Source organism: Chelonoidis abingdonii, chromosome 7 (genome assembly GCF_003597395.2).
Source record: "Chelonoidis abingdonii isolate Lonesome George chromosome 7, CheloAbing_2.0, whole genome shotgun sequence".
Lineage (NCBI taxonomy): Eukaryota > Metazoa > Chordata > Testudines > Testudinidae > Chelonoidis > Chelonoidis abingdonii.
This window is the reverse complement of record NC_133775.1, coordinates 72,450,697-72,471,479: the sequence shown is the minus strand read 5'-3', so window position 1 is coordinate 72,471,479 and position 20,783 is coordinate 72,450,697. Positions and strand designations below refer to the sequence as shown.

At 46.6% G+C, this 20,783-nt stretch overlaps 1 protein-coding gene across 2 annotated transcripts in view; it reads right to left on the bottom strand.

Moving 5' to 3' along the window:
• LOC142047112 (protein diaphanous homolog 1-like) overlaps positions 1–20,783 on the bottom strand; it is a 71,832-nt gene that overhangs the window by 14,866 nt on the left and 36,183 nt on the right. The window contains exons 2-9 of one of the 2 annotated variants that reach the window (XM_075068005.1): positions 19,526–19,621; positions 19,257–19,351; positions 18,890–18,991; positions 10,208–10,447; positions 9,910–10,039; positions 8,153–8,276; positions 5,788–5,953; positions 5,466–5,601 (exon numbers count right to left, since the gene is read on the bottom strand). In XM_075068005.1, the coding sequence (XP_074924106.1) occupies positions 5,466–5,601; positions 5,788–5,953; positions 8,153–8,276; positions 9,910–10,039; positions 10,208–10,447; positions 18,890–18,991; positions 19,257–19,351; positions 19,526–19,621 (1,089 nt within the window). Of the gene's footprint in view, positions 1–5,465; positions 5,602–5,787; positions 5,954–8,151; positions 8,277–9,909; positions 10,040–10,207; positions 10,448–18,889; positions 18,992–19,256; positions 19,352–19,525; positions 19,622–20,783 lie in introns of both variants that reach the window. The other variant, XM_075068004.1, reaches the window with a different exon arrangement.

Below are 20,783 nucleotides of genomic sequence, written 5' to 3'. Positions count from 1 at the left end.
TTGACATCCTCTGATCCAGAAGCTGGGAAGGGATCTATTCCTGCAGATGGTGAAGGCAGTAGTGAGATGTGCAATATAAAATTAAATACTTGTCAGGAGGCTGGAGTACTGGAAAAGGCACAGCACTATCTATTGAGGGGAGATGGAAAGAATTCCTGGGATAGGCACTGTAGTAACTGGTGAGAAGGTGCGTACATAGATGCACACAGACAGCACTAACTATTGGGGGAGGGGAAAGGGAGAGAAAGAGAGGGAGAAGCTCCAGGGACATACACAACACTAACTGTGTGGGGACTCCACACCACTCAGGGCCTGGGTTATCCAGTGCCCTAATCACAGGGGCCCTGGCATCCCTAAATTGAATTGTTGCAATACACACCAACAAACATGGGGGCCCTCTGTGCCTTGGGATGATGGCAAATGCCACAGATGTTTATGGAATCTTTTACAGCAAAATACTGACAGCATAACCTTCTATTAACATGCTCCTCTCCTCCTGAAATCAGAGGCTCTTGTGCTCTGACTTTAGTCCTGTTTGTGAGTTTTGCTGAGCTACTTGGACCTTGAGAGAAAGAGTTGCACAGAGATCTCTCCCATCCAGTCACCTGGAGGGAAAAAAGCAGCAATTTGAGCCCTCAAAAATGTCTTACTCACTTCCCACCATCTCCCCCCTGTTGGGGGTGAAGGGGAAGAAGGGGTGGAGTGACACCAGCAGCAGCCCTAGAAACCCCTGGCAGCTACAAGAGCCAGGGGAATCCAAAGGGGACATGATTGAAGACAGATGTGAAAGGAACATGCTCTTGTTGAGCAGGGATTGCTTCGTACAGGCCTCTGGCCAGGCTTCCCCTTTCTGCAAACTGAAATGTGCCAGTGGAGGAGATGGAACTCATTAACTTGTACATTTGCTTATTTTAACAATTTCCTCCTCCTGCAGCTCTCAGATGAGATCAAACTTTATACTAGAGTTCAAGCATTCAGCTGCTGCAATGCTACATTCCTGGGCCTCCCCCCGGGACAGCATACAGACAGCGGCCCAACTCCAGAGCAAAGGCAGCAGACAAGAGCTAAGGGACTAACCAACAGGGAACACCCCATGAACCTAGAGCAGCGGTTCCCAAACTTTAACAACCTGTGAACTCCTTCCACTAAAATGTCAAGTCTCGCAAACCCCCTCCTAAAAATGAATATTTCCAGGGATTTTCTCATTTACCTGAGTATAAAGTATAAAAGCAGTGATCTTGGAAATATAAAATTTGTTTTTATGTCATGCTTATTACACACTATTTATTATTAAGTGTCCCTGGCTCCTGTTTGCCAGAAGCTGGGAATGAGCGAAAGGTGATGGATCACTTGATGATTACCTGTTCTGTTCATTCTTTCTGGGGCACCTGGCACTGACCACTGTTGGAAGACAGGATACTGGGCTAAATGGACCTTGGTCTGACCCAGTAGGGCCATTCTTATGTTCTTATTTATCATTACAGTATTTTTATGACATAATGAAAATGGCAACACTCTTCCAAGATCTCACTTTCATAGCTTGTATCACTTTGAATTCGGGGGGGAGGGATAGCTCAATGGTTTGAGCATTAGCCTGCTAAACCCAGGGTTGTGAGTTCAGCCCTTGAGGGGGCCATTTAGGGAACAGGGATAAAAAATAAATAAATAAAATAAACTGTCTGGGGATTTGTCCTGCTTTGAGCAGGAGGTTGGACAAGATGATCTCCTGAGGTCCCATCCAACCTTGATATTCTATGAATAAGCCTATTATAAGACAAGGCTCCTATGTTTCATCAAGGAGTATCAGATGTGAAACAGTATGAAGGAAGGTATTTAAGAGGCCAACTCAAAGAGTTCCTCCTACACAAGCATTCAGGCCTTGAGCAGTCTAGACAAACAACGCACGTTACAACAAAGTTTAAATTTGTTCATCATCACAATTTTAAAAAGAATACTAGCTGCCTATTTAATTTTAAAAACAGCAAAAAATATCCACCTCTCTTTCCATTTCTTATAAAGAGTCTTGAAGTTTAAATCTCCTCAGTGTGATAGATATGCCTGCTTTGATCCTCTTAGCTCTTGGAAGTTCAGGGGCTCCAGACAGCTGGCCCAGTGCTGCCTGGAGTTCCTAGGGACAGCTCTGTCCGCCATTAGGGAATTTTTTCCCGAGAACCCCCTGTAACATTTCACAAAACCCCAGGGGTTCTCGAACCCCAGTTTGGGAACCACTGACCTAGAGGGAAACACTGGCACGCAGCTTCTCAGGGTAGCCCATGGGACTGCATGAGAAAACGGCCAAGAAAGAAACGTAGCAACCCAGAAAAACAAAGAGCAGCCTGCTGCCCATCACTGTCCCTCCTTGAACACAGGAGGTCAAACAGCCCAGCTTCTTCGGAGGGTGAGAGGGAGAGAAAGGATGAGGAGAGAGCATGACAGCGCTACAAATGAAACAGCTGGCAAAAAGTAAACAAAAGACTGAGCTGGGAAGATGCTGAGGTGGGGTGGGGATCCCTCTCTGATGAGAGCTGAGGCACAATTAACTCTGGAAGTCACTGAACATGCGCTTAGAGGCTGGCAAATTTGTCTGGGGAAAGCCACCCTGAGATCTCACCATCTATGAATTCATGTCTTCAGTAGAGCAGCAGTGAGAGTTCACATCTGCAACAGGACTTGCTTGCTTGAAGAGCCCAAGAAACTGGGGCTGGGAAGGAATGCGAGTGAGCCTGTGGGACATTTTACTGCACACAAGTTCCCACAGGCAGAAGGAGGGGATAAGTTTCAGGAAATTAAGTGAGAGGGAGGAAATCAATGGAAAAGTGCAGTAACTGAGTCCATATGTTGTAACAAAGGAATGTGCCTGGTAGCACAGAGCAGACTATGCCCGTTAATGAGGAAGCCCCTGCTATGGGACAGCTGCTAGAGAGGGAAGTTATTTCTTGGACTAGAGCACTTAACAGAAAACCTTGCATGAGCCCCTTGGTATGGCATACAGGTTTGCTGATGGGGTGACAAATGGGTTAAGAATGAGAAAATCATTGTGAACAGCATATGGCCACTGCATAGAGCATCACTCAACTGCATCTCAGGGGCTGGGCTTTCCAGTGCTGTGCCTGGACTAGCAACATATGTCAACAACTCTGTAATTAGACATCTCATTAATATCCTCATGTAACAGATCATCTAGCAGAGGGTCAAGGAGATAGCTGGTGATATACCTAGTGTATTACACAGTGGGACAAGAAACTGGATGAAGCACCAATGAAACGGACTTGAGGATTCAATTTTAGCATATTACTACAAAGGTGGGGACTCTTTTTTCACTGATAACAAAGGCCGTCAACAGGATTTGTGGCTTCAACAAAAGGAACATGTTAAGGTTACCTACCTTTCACAACTGTTGTTCTTTGGGATGTGTTGCTCATGCCCATTCCATTCTATGTGTGTGCGCGTCCACATGTGTGACCAGAGATTTTTGCCTTAGCGGTATCTATAGGGCCAGCTATAGCGCCCTCCAGCGTGCCATGCCCATACCGCAGTATATTAGGCGCTGCCAGCCCACACTCTCTCAGTTCCTTCTTGCCGACAATTCAAACAGAGGGGTAGGACGGCAGGTAATGGAACGGACATGAGCAACATATCTCAAAGAACAACAGTTACAAAAGGCAGATAACCATTTTTTCTTCTTCGATTGCTTGCTCACGTTGATTCCATTCTAGGTGACTTGCAGCAGTATCAATGGAGGTGGGCCTGTCGTTCACCGTCGTACAACTTGTAGTACGGCTCTGCCAAAGTTAGCATCGTCTCGTGCCTGCTGAGTCAGTGTGTAGTACGGACGGACGACTAGGTGATGGCCCGACAGATCTCTTGATTTGGCACCTGTGCCAGGAAGGCCACCCAAGACACCTGTGCTCTAGTGGAAAAATCTGTCACAATCACTGGGGGGACCACTTTTGCCAGCTGGTAGCACTGCTGGATGCACGCTGTGATCCAAGATGAGGTTCTCTGGGCTGAGACCGGGCAGCCCTTCATCCTGTCTGCAACAGCAACAAACAACTGCGTTGACTTACAGAATGGTCATGTTCTATTGATGTAGAAGGCCAGCATCCATCTGACGTCCAGCATATGCAGCCTGTGCTCCTCATTGGATGTGTGAGGCTTTGGACAGAGGATCAGTAAGTAGATGTCCTGGCCCGTGTGGAACTGGGACACAAGCTTGGCAGAAAAGCCAGATGAGAGCGCAGCTAGACCTGGTCTTTGTAGAAGCCTGTATAGGGTGGCTCTGACATGAGCGCTCTGATCTCGGACACCCGCCGAGCCAACGATATGGCAACCAGGAAGGAGACCTTCCAGGAAAGGAGCAGGAGGGAGCAGGAAGCTAGGGGTTCAAAAGGAGGGCCCATGAGCTTCAAGAGCCCCAGATTCAGGTCCCATGGGAGAACCGGGTCTTGGATATGTGGGTACAGGTGCTCTAGACCTTTCAGGAATCGCGCCATCCTGGGATGGGCGACGATAGACCTGCCTTGAAGCAGAGGGTGGAATGCAGAAATGGCCACCAGGTGCACCTTGACCGAGGACAGCAACATGCCTTGGAGCTTTAAGTGCAGTAAATAGTCCAGGATGACCTGCAATGAGGCCTCCTCAGGACGAACGCGCTTGTCCAAGGTCCAAGGAGATGAGAGAGAGCAGAGCTCTTCTTCCTTTAACTACCAGCTGTCCCAAGAGACCAAGGGGAGAGACTGCATAAGGTAGGAATACAGGAATTCCCTCTCCTTTCGTTCAATGCCTCTCCTTGTGCCACGTAATTTGCCACGTATTACATAGGTGGTAAGCTCTTCAGCTCACTCTCTTTGGTCTGTGAAGAACTCTGCAATGCTATGGGAATGTATAAATCAGAATAAACCCAACACCAAAGTCTAATGCTCTGTGCTGCTGCTGGAAGCCAAGGCAGTCACACAGAAATATTCATTATGTCTAGTAAAAGGACCTCTTCATGTGCTGAGCTGTCTCCATCACTGAGACCCCAACCAGTGGCCCAAAGCCACTTCCCTCATCTCTCGCACCTTACAACCCACAATATTGCTAAAGCTTTGCATTCAGACCAGAACCTCTGCTGCCCCTCACTTATCACCATACTGCCTCTAGTACATGGGGTAAGCAACCTATGGCACGCATGCCGAAGGATGCACGTGAGCTGATTTTCAGTGGCATTCTCACTGCCCAAGTTCTGGCCACCGATCCGGGGGGCTCTGCATTTTAATTTAATTTTAAATGAAGCTTCTTAAACATTTAAAAAATCTTATTTACTTTACATACAACAATAGTTTAGTTATATATTACAGACTTATAAAAAGAGGCCTTCCAAAAACGTTAAAATGTATTACTGGCATGCAAAACCTTAAATTAAAGTGAATAAATGAAGACTCGGCACAGCACTTCTGAAAGGTTGCCGACCCCTGCTCTAGTACCTGCATTCATATCTATCAATTGCTCTCTCTTCTGCTGCTTCTCCAGTCTTTCCTTCTCAGCTTTCTCCTTGGCCAGTTTAGCTCGGCGCATCTTCTCCTCTGTCTCACGTCGCTTCTGATTCTCCTTGGCAGCTTGCTGCAAATGAGAAAAACAGCTATTTGGGAAGTGACTGATGGTGCAAAGGTCTGAGCAGCGTGTAAGTGTACAGACAGAGTTATTTTCCCAGTGGGAAAGGATGCGAAAAGATAACGCCAGGGCTGGATGCACAGGATGGAGGGATCTGAGCTAAGTGGTAGGATGAGGAAAGGGTCCCTTGCTCACCAGAAACATGTTCCTGAAGTTGTGCAGATCCATGAAGAACTCCTCAATGGATATTTTCTTGGGGTCAAACAGGAAGTACTGACCCATCTCCTTAAAAAGGTTCTCCATGTTTGAGTGCATCATTCGCAGCTTTTCATACTGCTCCTGAGCATCCTTCACAAAGATGTGAAATCTGAGAGTCAAGGAATACAATCAGCTGCTCTGTGGAAACACCAGAGGTAAGGGATAGCGTGTGCATGCACCAGAATTATCTGGTTAACCAATGGGCTTTTCTCCAGCTTGCAAAATTCCTCTGACAGCATAAAGAGCTTCCCCTCCAACTGCAGTGATCCCCAGCATTCTCAGCTGGGTGGACCCCAGAATCCTCTGCTCAAGAGGTCAAGGGTTCAGTGTCTTAAGTTAAGGGGGAGGGAGGAGGAAGGGCTAGATGTGAATATGCATGGCATGCACTGGACTTCCCACGGCACACTCCTTCCAGGGATCCCCTTACAAAGGGAGACCTTATGATGCTCCTTCCGTATGGCCCATACTACCTGTGACATTCCCCTCTGGTGTTATCTGGACCAGTGATCTACTAGGTCACTCCAATCTTTGACTCTGGGAGACAGCTGTACCCTGCTCTTCTGTGAGAACCCCACTCCTGGGATGTTCACACATAGCCTCTGGCATATAAACTGCTTCTTGGATTGTACAACCAAATGACACAAGCCAGTATCTCCGGTCCCAGACACAACCCTAGGAACCTCCATCTTGCAGTGTTAAGATTTATAATCTCAGTTATGCCTGCTGGACACTGCAAGCTTATATGAGCTCATCTATTTAATAAAGAAATTGATATGCACCAGGCTTGTTATCTCAAGAGGAGACTCTGACACACTTCAAACGAAACACACTGCTTCAGGTAGAACAAACAAACAGATTTATTAAACTATGAAAAATAGATTTTAAGAGATCATAATTCAAAGCATAACAAGCCATATTTAGGCAAATGAAACAAAAGCAAAATGCATTCTAATCTGATCTCAACACGTGTAATACTCTTACAAACTTAGATGCTTCTCACCACAGGCTGGCTGGTTGCCCTTCAGTCAGGCTCTCCCTTTTGATCAGCGCTTCAGTCGCTTGGTGTGGTGTCTGTAGATGTAGGTGAAAGAGAGAGGAAGAACATGGCAAATGTCTCTCCCTTTTATCATGTCCTTTCCTCCCGCTTGGCTTTGCTCTCCCCCACTTTCAGAGTCAGATGAGTATTACCTCACTGTAGTCCAAAACTGATGAAAGGAAAGGGGGTGACTCACTCAAGAGTCCAACAGATCCTTTTATTGCTGTCTAGGCCAGTGCCCTTTGCTCCTGTGAGGCTGGGTTGGGTTTGTCCCAAACATGCCCTGATAAGGTTTGAACTGCCTCTCTGCTCTTGGAAAGTTTTAGCCTGGGCTTGTTTTAAGGCATAAGGATATATTTTCAGCCTCATAACTATATACACATGAAATTATAACCTATAACATTACTGTAACAATTACTATAACATCACTATAACAACAATGCTCAGTGTATTATGAGCCTTCCTGCGACACCTGACATGACAAACTTTGCATTGGATACCACACAATCATTTTACAAGGATGAACATGGGGATGCTGGCAGTTCCTCCGAGGTACAGAGTGTCACTCCACTACAGTACAGTAGGAGTCAACACACCCGAATCCCAAATCCATGCAACTCACCAGAACCCCCTCAGCCAGAGCAGACTACCTGTCAACCAGACCATCACTCTGCACTGTGCCTGCATCTGAGTGCTTTTGTCCCCAAAACATATGCAAATACAGCATATCTACATCCCAGTTTTGTCCCTGGCCATTAGCACGGGAATACTCTGACTCATGGCAGATACCAAGTACCAACTCCCATCTCACAGAACACTGGAATTCCCTTGCCTGTGGTAGCAACACCCCAAGACAATGTAGCATACCAAGTATTGCCCTCAGTAGAGGTACACCCTGCATTCCACTGTCACCATATGGTGCACAGAGAATCCTGCTTTCTGTGGCACATACCTACAGACCAACTTCCAGCAAACTTGCAAAGTACCAAGCATTTTTGGCATCCAGAGAAGTACCAGGCATTGCCTTGCACACAGCATCCAAGGACCTGGAAGTAAGTGGAGATTCCCCTGCTGATGACATAGGGTGTCTAAACAATGAACCAGGGATCCCTTCAATCATGCATGAACACGCCTTGCCCCAACACCATGTCAGAGATATCTTCTTGCACAGGACATATCCACATGCTAGCTCCCCACAACCTTGCAGTGCACTGGAGATCCCTTCTGTCCTAGCATGTGCCCTCTTTCTTAGGGGTAAAGGATATGGTCATTTTTTCCACAAATTTGTCTCTCTCATCTGTGGCAGCGGGGAAATTCTCAACATCACGCTGCAGGTCTGAAATCTGTTTCTTCATCTGATCCAAATTCTTCTGTAAATTCTCAGCAGAGACTGAAAGAGATAGACAAAGATGGAGTACAGACGCTGCCCCCCCCCCCACTTACGCAAATCATTCCGTTGTGGAAAGCCTTGCATAACTCGAATTTTGTTTAAGTCGGAAATGTATACCCGTACATTATGCGAAAATTTCTGCAACTCGGAAATCCTATTTCTGGCTTATGGAACTTCTTCCGTAAGTGCGAATTTGTGTAAGTCGGGTCTTGTGTAACCCGGAGAGCATCTGTATGATATTCCCAACATACGCATCAAAATTGAGGCCTTGTCTACAATGGGATTTTAAACACCACTGTAACTGAACCCATGCAGACAAAAGGCACTATTTATAAAGCCCTGCAAATCTGCAGATATCTGCAGGATACGGGCCATGTTTGTGGACTGGATGTGGATAAAAATTTTGTATCAGGGCTCTAACCATTTACACTGGTGCAGCTTAACCCAGTTCAAAGCAAGGCAAGCTCCACTAGTACAATGGTGCTGGGCCAGTGCAGACAAGACCTGGGGTCCTTGGCAGCTGTTCACACTGTAGATAGGGCTCTATCTACTTATGGATGGTATCAGCTCAGGTGGAGGGCAAAGCTGACTTGTTTTCTACACTCAGCAGATGGATGATGTCTCCAGCATTCCATTCATTCCTCTTCCCCTTTCCAACTGGGCACAAGCAAGGGATGATGGGCAAGATTCCAGCCCCACTATGCTGCCTTTGTGCCATTCTTGTAACACCAAAGGGGCCATACACAGGATGCCTGTGACTTCCCCCAGCTTAGAGGGTCTACACCATTTTCCTTTGCAGCCCCCGGCCTAGGAGATCCTCTGTGGTTCAATGATTTCTGGCTGCCAGAACAGTTTCTTTGGGTCACAAATAGCTTGGTGCAACTTCTAGCAGCCCTCAGGCTAAACGAGGATTGGGGATCTACAAAGATAGCATAAAACCACCTTTGCCCCCTTTCCCAGGAAGCACAGTGCACTTGAGAAACTGTGTGTGTGTTTATATTAGAATTTCTATTGAGTGTGTGTCAGAAGAGAGCTTGAGGGCTGAAAAGGAATATATGATCAGTACTAATGAAAGAGAGACACTGAGAGGCTGGTTAGGGAATGCAGAATTGGACGGGAGGCCAGGACCCCAGGCAGCCTGCTGAGAGCTTCCATTCCTGCTCTCTGAAGGAAGGATACATCTGCAGTTTGCATCCTGCTGCTCTCCTCTTTCCTTCCTCCTTGGACACTGACTCAACACAGCCAGCCTTCCACACGGGACAAACAATAGATATAACAAGTGGAAGGACAGACGCCTGGGAGTACAGGGAGCTTCCCTCACTACCCTATGCAGCACAGCACAGCCCTACTACTCAGTTCAGAGAGATCTTCCTTTTACCATACTCACAAAACCACATACCATTGGGAACTAGCTTCAACAGCAACCTCTTGGTCTAACGTCCATTTACATAGAAACAAAAACGGTCTTTGTTTCACATGCTCAAGATCCAACCTCCCAGTCCCACCCATATACAAAGACAATCCTCCATTTTCCCAAAACAAGATCAACAACCCCCATGTAACCCTGTACCACCTTTCACCTATTCTGGTATCACCTTCTGTAACACTCCACCCACACTACAATAACAAGTACCTCGACTGGCTTTCTCCACATGGATGAGCTCATCAGGGAACTTCATTACATCAGGGTACTGCTGCTCACACAACTCAGCCAGGAAGTGCAGCAATGTTAACTTCTGATCAGTGGACTTTGTGTCTCGGAGCTGGCAATGAGAAAACTGGCTATGAGAACAGGACAGCACAGAGAATACTTGAAACCAGCAAACAGTGGTTTGCTGTCCCAAGCACAGATGTCTGGAGGTTTCCTGTGTGATAAACACAGAGGAAGCAATTCCCTGACCTGCCCATGGAAAAAACAAACACTCACTCACCTTGCAGAGGAAGCTAATGTTGAAGCCAAAGGCACCAGCATTCCTGGAGCCTGCATTCATGAAGTTGCCCACCAGTAGGGTTATCTCCAGCAGGCTGGAAAAGCTCTTACTTTTACGCACTTCCTCACAGGCTGCTGTTACGGAGACAATCTCAGGCTTGATGTTCTCCACCTGCTCATTAAATTGCAGCTTGAAAAGGATGGAGTTGAGGCGGGGCCGCAGGCGGGAAACCGAGCTAATCTGAGAAGGGAAGGGGACAGGAACAGTGTCACACAGAGGGAAGAGAAAACAAGATGCTCTGAGAAGGGAAGGGGACAGAAAAGGAAGCCTACTGACCAGTGACAGTAGCTCTTTGCAGATCCACTCTCTAGGAGTTGTGTGCTATACCTTGCAAGTCCCAGAATCATTTAAGAGCAACTAATCACAGAAGATACACACACTGACACTCAGGCCACGTCTACACTACAGGATAAAATCGAATTTGCTAAAATCGGTTTTATAAAACTGATATTATAATTTCGATTTCATGTGGCCACACTAGGCACAGTAATTCGGCGTTGTGCGTCCATGCTCTGAGGCTAACGTCGATTTCTGAAGCGTTGCATTGTGGGTAGCACTTCCGTAGCTATCCCATAGTTCCCGCAGTCTCCCCCGCCTCTTGGATCGGTTGAATCTTAATTGTCGCGGGGGGTTCTGGTAAATCGTTCAGTCATTCCTTCTCCCAGAAAACATCAGCTGACAATCCTTTCGCGCCGTTTTTCCTGGATTCCCTGGCAGACGCTATAGCACAGCAACCATGGAGCCCGTTCAGTTTTTTTTTTTCCGGCACCGTATGTGTACTGGATGCCGCGGAGAGAGAGGAGATACTCCAGCACTACACAGCAGCATTCACTTGCTTTTGCAATGATAGCAGAGAGATGTTACCGGTCGTTCTGTACCGTCTACTGCCGGAGAAAACTGGCAATGAGATGACGGTTATCTCTTCCCCTCTGTACTGTCCGCTGCTATCATGAGTGCCCTGGCTTAAATCGGCCGGGGGCGCAACGCAAAAGCAAAATTGGGATTGACTCACTTGGGACTGAGTCAATCCTCCCTTATGGTTTCTAAAACAGAGTCAGTCCTGCCTAGAATAAGGGGCAAGTGTATTAGAGGACCAGTATATCAGAGCACAGCTGCTCCGTCTCAGTATTCACAGGGGGTGCCCCTGCAACAACTCCACCCATTGCTTCCCTCCTCCCCCAACCTTCCTGGCTACTGTGGCAGTGTCCCCCCCATTTGTGTCATGAAGATATAAAGAATGCAGGAATAAGAAACAGAGACTTGTTAGTGAGATAAAATGAGGGGAGGCAGCCTCCCGGGGCTATGACAGTCCAGACAGTACAGAATCTTTTCTTTACACAGGAAAGGGAGAGGGCTGAAGCCCCACTTGCTATGATGAAGATGCTTATTAGCCGTTCTGTCCTATCTACTGGGAGTAACCAGGAATCATTCCTCATGATATTGAGCAATTATCAGGCATGGGGTTCATGAGGACGGTTACCTGTCCTACTGCACCGTCTACCACCAGGGAGGGGAGAGGAGCGGATAGTGCTCTTCACTGCTGTAGCATCGCGTCTACCAGCAGCATTCAGTACACATAGGGTGACACTGAAAGAAGTCAAGAAATGATTCTTTCCCTTTTCTTTCACATGGTGGTGGTGGGGGAACTAGGAGCTATTCCCTGAACCATGCCAGACACTGTGTTTGAACCTACAGACATTGGGAGCTCAGCCAAGAATGCAAATACTTTTCAGAGACTGCTGTGGACTGTGGGATAGCTGAAGTCCTCAGTACCCCCTCCCTCCCTCCATGAGCGTCCATTTGAGTCTCTGGCTTCCCGTTACGCTTGCCACGCAGCGCTGTGTAGCCTGGAGATTTTTTTTCGAACGCTTTGGCATTTCGTGTTCTGTAACGGAGCTCTGATACAACAGATTTGTCTCCCCATAAAGCGATCAGATCCAGTATCTCCCGTACAGTCCATGCTGGAGCTCTTTTTGGATTTGAGACTGCATTGCCACCCGTGCTGATCAGAGCTCCACGCTGGGCAAACAGGAAATGTAATTCAAAAGTTCGGGGCTTTTCCTGTTTACCTGCCCGCTGCATCCGAGTTCAGATTGCTGTCCAGAGCGGTCAGTGGTGCACTGTGGGATACCGGCCAGAGGCCAATAACGTCTATTTGTGTCCACACTAACCGTAATCCGATATGTTAATATCGAATTAGCGCTACTCCTCTCGTCGAGCTGGAGTACAGAAATCGATTTAAAGAGCCCTTTATATTGACATAAAGGCGTTGTAGTGTGGACGGGGACAACGTTAAATCGATTTAACGCTCTTTAAATCGATTTTAAACGCGTAGTATAGACCAGGCCTCAGTCAAACATAAGGTATGTTAGATTTTTTTTAATACAGACTGTAATGGCCACATGCCTAACCATACTCAGTTCCACTCTATGTATGCCAGAGGTAGGCAACCTACAGCACGTGTGCCAAAGGCGGCACGCGACTGATTATCAGTGGCATTCACACTGCCAGGGTCCTGGCCACCATCAGAGGGTCTCTGCATTTTAAGTTTAATTTTAAATGAAGCTTCTTAAACATTTTAAAAACCATATTTACTTTACATACAACAATAGTTTAGTTATATATTATAGACTTATAGAAAGAGACCTTCTAAAAACATTGAAATGTATTACTGGCACGCAAAACCTTAAATTAGAGTGACTAAATTAAGACTCGGCACACAGCTTCTGAAAGGTTGCCGACCCCTGATGTATGCAAAATCTAATTCTAGATCACAAAGATGAGGGGAAAATGGGCAAGCAAATACACATGGAGAACTTCAATTACTGGCAGGTAAACTGCTCTTCCCTTGCACACAACTGCCATTGCAGATTCCCACTCTAAGGCCCCAATTCCAGAAAGCATGAAAATAGGCTCTGAAGTCCTGCTGGCTTCAAGCACATGAAGTCTGTGCTTTAGTGCTTTCCTGAATACGGCTGTTTTCCCAAATCAGAGTCTAACATCTGTTTTGGGATGTAGTAGCAATGAACTTGCAACAGGGTTACTCAGACGTGTGTATCTAAACAGAGACAGAAGTGCTGGCCTCCCAAGGTGAACATCAAATCTGGATCCAATCTCAAGAGACTACACCCAAACTTAGCCATGACACAGGATCTTCATGGTAGTCTTAGTCTCAAAGAAGCAGACCACTGAAGCACCCACAGCTCCTTGACACTTGAACCCCCATCTAACATAACATAGCTGAATGTAGAGCGTTACTGATCAAAGACTGCTTGTTGCTTTGTCTTCTTCCCTTCTTATGATAACCAGGCGATTTATTAAACTGTTTAGTTCTGGCCCTTTAGTTGCTTCATGGCCAGCTTGTGGGCTTGGAAAGAAGTTCAGAAGGGAAATGGCCTGGGATGAAATTTACATTATCTTGGTCAGGAACTGACTCAAGCAGATCATCCATGAGTCTAGAGAGGGTCAAGTTCAAATCCTGAACACTAGGTGACTTACAGATTGGTGGGTATACAGGCAAAAGATCCTTTGGAAATAGTTTCACCAAAGGATGAGCAATGTCAGAATTACCATCCAATGTGGAACAACTCATTCTAGGGACTAAATGTACTTTATAGAAAAAGATAACCCAGGTTTCATCAAGAACAATAAAACGCTCCAAAATGGCAAGACCAGGCCATACCTGAGATGTCACATCCTTACTATAAGACCACATGGAAATGCTTCTATTTGAATATATGACTCAAAGCATCTAAGACTGTCTAAGGTTCCCACTTCCATGCCACTAGGTGAAGTGATTGGCTCAGAATTTCCTTCTGGAAACTCTGGTAAGAGCACAGGTAGTTCTTTCATAAGCACAAGAATGCCCAAATATCACAGCTAATGAGCCCCAACCAAGATTATTAGGATTCTGTAATCCAATTCTTGTCTTGCTTTCTACCACAGAAAATGGGGGTGGAGTAGGATTAGAGCCATGTGTCTGAGAAATCAGATATCCTACCCCTTGGGTAGGGACAGGCTTGGCTGTGGTCAAGTCAGTGAACTAGACTGGAAGGAAGGAAAGAAATTATTATTGGTCTGGGGTTTCCACTGGTATTTCATGACCAGGTTTCACCCTGGGAATAAAATGTGGCTGAAGAAACTGGCTGATGCTGGTAACTGGTAGACATTGTGACGGGCCCCTGAGTTTACTGACTGAACCACTGGACTGAAGGTGGCACCCAGACTGAACACTAGACTACAGTTGCTGATGCTGGTGGGATATTGAAGACTGGGGACATTTCACCTGTAGGCAGCACAGTGGGACCAGATGCTGCAAGGGAGATCCCTAAATTCCAAGGCAACAATAATTATTCTACTGCCATGAAATATCCATATCCTTTGTTCTCATCCTCACAGCCCCACAAAAACCTCCCAGCTATGATTCAGCTGAAAATTCTTACTGATGTAAAATATGATGATTATTTTCCAGGATGAGTTTTGTTACTGTTCTCCGGGCATGCTGATTGTACTCTTTGGGTGTTAGCTCCTGTGATGCTGGCCAAGACAACCTAGCTCAGAACCTCCTCTTCCCCATATGTGCCAGGAAAGCGAAAGTATTGGTAGCTGGCTTCAGCAGCATATCTCCCCAGCATCTCAGGTTTCAGCTGCTGCACTGTTCTCCAGCCTACAATTGTCTTCCCTCCACTCCCTGGACCCTTGTTTCTTGCTTTCCTACCTGCTGCTGGTTGGCTCCATAAAGAAGCATCTACTGTGATCCAATTAACTTTCCTTTGTGGGGAAAGCTGCGGAGCAAGAGGAAGCCACAGGCTGGTCCAAGCAGGGCAGGGTGACAGATGGAAAACAAAATGTCAGGTGTAACAAATGAGAGACCTGGGAAGTGTAAGTGTTCAATGACTATACTGAAACATGCCAGACAGGCTTGGACTTTTGCAACAGTAAGTGTTAAGGGGGCTTCCTGGGGAATCCCTGAGGATGCTTATTACAAATTCAACAATAGTGCTTATACAAAAACCTAGGCTTTTGAAGCTTTGTCCTGAGAAGAGGGACATTGGCTGGAGAAACAGGAGATCAGAGATCAAAGGCCCAAACACTAGAAAGAAAGAAAGCTGGACTGTCCCAAGCTTGTTCTAGTTCTTGATCTGAAGCCTGACAAACTTGCATCCAGGAGAGCTAATCCTTTTTACTGTTTTTGGATATTCTCTGCAACGCTAGGAATTGTCCCGAAGAATAAATGTATTTTGTTTTGTGAAGGCTGGCTGGTAGCTGGTATACAGAGATAGCACAGAATCATAGACATGTAGGGCTGGAAGAGACTTCAAGAACTCACTAAGTCCATCTGCCTGTGCTGAGGCAGCATCAAACAAATCTAGAAATAGTTAGCCATAGGTATTGGTCCTAGTCATACCTGCTGAGGAAGTAACAGTGAGGTGCAGAGGGACTGGAAGCCTAAAACCAGGCTGGAGGGACACAGATGCAGATCTTCATCCAAGAGGTGACAGCTGGAAGCCTGAAAATGTACATGGACGCCCCGAAGGAAAACCAAGAGAGGGATAAAAGATACAGTTGACCCTGCAACTGTGACACTGAGCAGCTGGCTGCAGCACAATGGTGAACTCCAGGACATCTAGGGGAAAAAGAACTATACAGCCCTGGAATTGTATAGTCACCCATCTCAGAGCTATTATTCTAGGTTCTCTGCAGACATATGGAGATGACACTGCATTACATTACAGAGTTCACGTTCTTGACATTTTCTCTGCTACCATAAGGGCTAAAAACTTTATTTAAAAAATTAAAGGCCAGATTCTGGAGCACATTCCTGCAGCAAGGTGGGGATTCTGGAGCAAACTCCATGGTTGCAGATAATCTGTCTATAGGTAATCTGAGAAAATCCTGGCGCTCAAATGGCAATCTTGGCCTCCCTCAGTTTCGCTATCATGCTGTCAGATTGTGACTTAAAAGACAAATTGAAAATCTTCATCTGAACTTCCTAAGGGAGTCCTGATGTAAGGAACCATGAATCTTTTGTCTCAGCATCACTGCTGAGGCAATGGAGCAGGCAGCTGTGTTCAAGCATCATATACTGTTCTTAACAAGCACTTTATCAAGTGCTGCCTTTCTTAAAGAATTGAGGCCTTTATGCCTTGCCTGCTAGCCTCTGGAAAGGATCTTTCACCACAGATGGAAATTATAACAGACTACAGTGGCTTGTAAATTGATCACTTGCCTCTGAAAAATGAGCCCTCCTTCTCATCTGATCTAGCTCTGAAATCCTTATCCTGAGATACAGACAAGAATGATTTCTCTCTCTTACATCTGTCATAGGCTGCCAAGACCATTAGGAATCTCATGGAAAGGTGGAACATAGAGGACAGTCACAGATCCCTCTTTGAGCTCTGTATGTGGAACCTCTCTGATATAGGCAGACAATCAACATTTCTCTAGAGAATGAGGCACTTCAGCTCCTCTCTTAGGACATTTTGGGGGAAGGTGGTATGGCGATATTGCTTTCTTATTTCCAGCCCTTTTAGAAGGGTGGCAATGGTTAGATGCAGTTCACTGAGTCCATGAGTATGTGTAAAGCCCATTAAAGCTTATAAGTTCACTTGAATTAAAGCATATAATACCCATAATGGCCATAGGGAATATACCCCAAAATCATTTCAGATCACTACTGTACTGAAGGAGGATATTAAAGATGATCTCTCCCCCCTAAAGCCAGACTAATTGTGCCACAAACTCTAAGGGAAAGTAAGTAATACTCAAAATGTTGAATCTGAGACAGAAGTTGATGACAAGGAGAAAGTTCAAGGAATAGAATCTAGGAGCGTGCACTGAGACACTGGAGTTGGTCCAGAGAATCCCTAGGGTGGCGGCACATCAGGAATTAGAACACTGTTTCGACCCAGAGAGTCAACAGAAGTTCCTCTGCTGCCATGCAGCCAACAACAAATCTTGGGCCAACTTGATAAGAAACAAGACTGAGCGCAACATAGCTAACTGCCCCATTGTAGCAAGTGCCCAATTTCGCATGCCTTTCCCCATGTCAAAGAATCTCTTACACCACCCTTCTTCATCAAAGGCACTAAACAGTGCCAACACATGCCCCAACCTAAATTCCTTGTACAGAGAGGAAATGGGGTCTATAAATCTGGCCCTTGAAGTGGAGAGCTTCCTTGACAACTCTTAGGAGAATCCCGTGTTTGAAATACACTGTCTTCTAGAGAGGCCAAGACATGGGCACTAAATCCTCTAAAACTCACAGATATGAGGATCTCCTTTATACCCTTTTGATCTGAGGAAGATTTTAGTTAGAAACTTGGCTGCAGGTTCCTCCCGTACCCTGGGTTAGCTGACAAAACTTCCTCCATTAGGGTGACTTCCAGCCTATTCTTGAACCTATGGAGTAAACTGATTGCAAGCCAAGCAGCCCCAAAGAAAATGTTTTTTTTACCCAGGTAGGCTAAGTACTGTTGGTAACTTTTTTGGCACATGGAGCACATTATTTAAATCCATCTCTGGATGGCTGTGGTGATGCCAAAGGATATTTAAAACAAAAAAAGAAGCAGTAAACTAATGTGAATTGAAAAAAAAACACACAGCTAACACTAATCATAGTTTAAGTGAGAAGCTGGGAAAAGGGAAATTATCACCAGAAAAACACTACTGAGTATCAATATCATGAGGTGATCCGACTTGGAGTGCCCTCTTTGATAAGTCACATCACACCAGGTGCAGCTGCCTCAGTTTCCCGTTTACTGTTTCTGATTACAAACAACCTTTGCAAGGTTAATTTATTACAAAAGAAAGGTAATTGCACATAAACCATAATGCAAGGTCCACAGCCATAGCTTAGATAGCACATCAAGTAGAGCCCCAGCATCTCTCTCTACACTGAGGCTCTCCAGTGCAGATCCAGCATCTCTCACCATTCCTTGTTGCCAGCTTTCAGCCAGCCCTCTCTGGACTTCTGGTTTCAGCTAGCCAGCACATCTCCCTCTGCTGCCCTCAGCCTCCAGCCCTCTCTGGCCAGGGCTCTTGAGCTCAGGAAGTTCAGCAGGCTAGTCCCTCCACTGGCTTCCTGACTATTTCTCCCTCTTCCCCAGAGACCTCCTCCAGTCTCCTCACTCGTAGGTAGCTGTCACTTTCCCTTTTCTTGACTGACTCTCACTTAGTGCTCTCAAGCAGCTCTGAGTCTCCCTCCTACCTCGAGGACCCAGGTGCTCTCTTTTAAGCCTAACTGGGAGGCAGCTGATGAGTCCCAGGTGCACTGACCCCACTCCCTCTTGAAGGCCAGTGTCACCCTGTGACACAGAAACTATCATCTGTAACCCACTGTGAAGGCAGAGAGGAGTCTGAGGATCAATGTGTGTAACCCTCCAAAGCTGTTTCAGGACTCACATGATAAAATGCACAACTCCCAGACAGCGGACATGCCGAGGCAATGCTGCAAACGTAAGTGGGAGGCGTGGAGGATCAGATCTGGGAAGGGAAGGGAAGGGAACAACAGCATCACACACACAGCAGGCCTGGTGGGGAGACTCCACATACTGGCATATGAGCAGCTGGACAATGGTATCCTATCAAACTTATCTCTGACTCCAAGGTCAGGGCACTCACCACAACACCAAACTGCTCAGACTCAGCTAGCTCATTGTACTCATCTCCCAGCTCTGACAGCATCTTCAGCTGCTCTGGCTCTGGCATCTGCTTAATCAGGTTCTGAGGGAGAAACATGTGAGTCAGTGAAGCACAGTCATATCGATCAGGCCCCCTGGCAAGAGCAAGAGAAGGTGGTGGACTCCTGCATGATGTGGAATGAAGGCAGCTCTGGAAGCCATGGGCCCTCCTACCCAAGAAAGGAGGCAATGCTCTTAGGAAAGATTGATATCCCATCAGCTCATTTCTCCAAACAGATCTCAGTCCAGCAAATACCAGGGGGTCTCCACTGCAGGGAAAGATGTTTGACTCCTTGATTCTCACGCACCTGCACCATGGACTCAGTCAGCACAGCCTCATTCACCTCCAGGATTACATTCTTGATCTCTTCGTAAGGCATACGGAAGGAGCCCAGGAAAATTGCTACCAGGATAACAAAAAGAAGCACAAATAAATCTATGGGGACAGTGTTCAGCCAAGAACTACATAGAGACAAAGTCACTTTATGCCTCAGTCAGCTCTCTCCATTCAGCCCCATCAGGAAGCTTATGCACACCCCTGGACTCATGGGCAACTGCCTAATTCCAACATACTCACAGAGATTCTGTGCACTCTTTGAATCCAACACTTTCAGCTCTTTGACCTTTTTCTTTTGTGTACTCTTCTCCTGTCCACCTTCCTGGTCTTGCTTTGCTGTGTGCACAAGAAATTAAGGTGAGAAGAGACAAGAGGAGCTTTCACCCACATCGTGGAACACAGCGCTTCTCCACACTGCCAAATAAAGCTGCCTGCTGCTCAGAGCTCTGTCCAGTCCATGTTCCACAAACCACTACACAGGCCACAGACATTGACAGAGGACAGGGAGAGATCAGGGCAGCTGCTCTCACTGGCCTTAGGTTCCTGGTCAAGGACAGAGAAGCAGCCTTGACTCTCCCAGACAGAAGAGAAACATCCTAGCAATAGAACATTTGCTGCAATATGTACTGGGTGAGCACAGAGACCTCTCAGGGATGGGTGACAAAGCCCACATTGATAGGGCCCTACCAAATTCACGGTCCATTTTGGTCAATTTCATAGTTATAGGATTTTAAAAAATTGTATATTTCATGATTTCAGCTATTTAAATCTGAAATTTCATGGTGTTGTAATTGTAGGGGTCTTGGCTCAAAAGGGGGAGGGGGTCGCAAGGTTATTGTGTGTAGTGGGGGTTGCAGAACTGCTACCCTTACTTCTGCGCTGCTGCTGGCGGCGGCACAGCCTTCAGAGGCGGGCAGCTGAAGAGCAGCAGCTGCTGCCCGGGAGCCCAGCTCTGAAGGCAGCGCTGGCAGCAGTGCAGAAGGATGAAAGGTGTGGTACTGTCTCTCTTACTTCTGTGCTGCTGCCTTCAGAGCTGGGGCCTCAGTCAGCAGCTGCCACTCTCCAGCTGCCCAGCTCTGAGGGCAACAGCGCAGAAGTAAGGGTGGCAGTACTGTGACCCCTCCTAAAATAACCTTGCAATCCCCGTGCAGTTCCCTTTTGGGTCAGGACTCCCAATTTGTGAAATGCTGGTCAACCCTGTGAAATCTGTATAGCATAGGGTAAAAGCACACACAAGACCAGATTTCCTGGACCGTGATGCATTTTTCACAGCCGTGGATTTGGTAGGGCCCTACATATTGAATCTTCACCCAGTGCACTGGCAAAATGTCTCACACCCTGACAGCGGTGCTTTTCTCATGTGGATTAGGGGAATCTTCCAGTCATCACTCCAGGGATTTGCATCACATTGTGACCACACTGCCCGGAGTAACATGGAAGGGAACAGCTGCATCTCTCTCCTCAGAAACTAACCCATGATGGTGCTTCTCCTTGGATT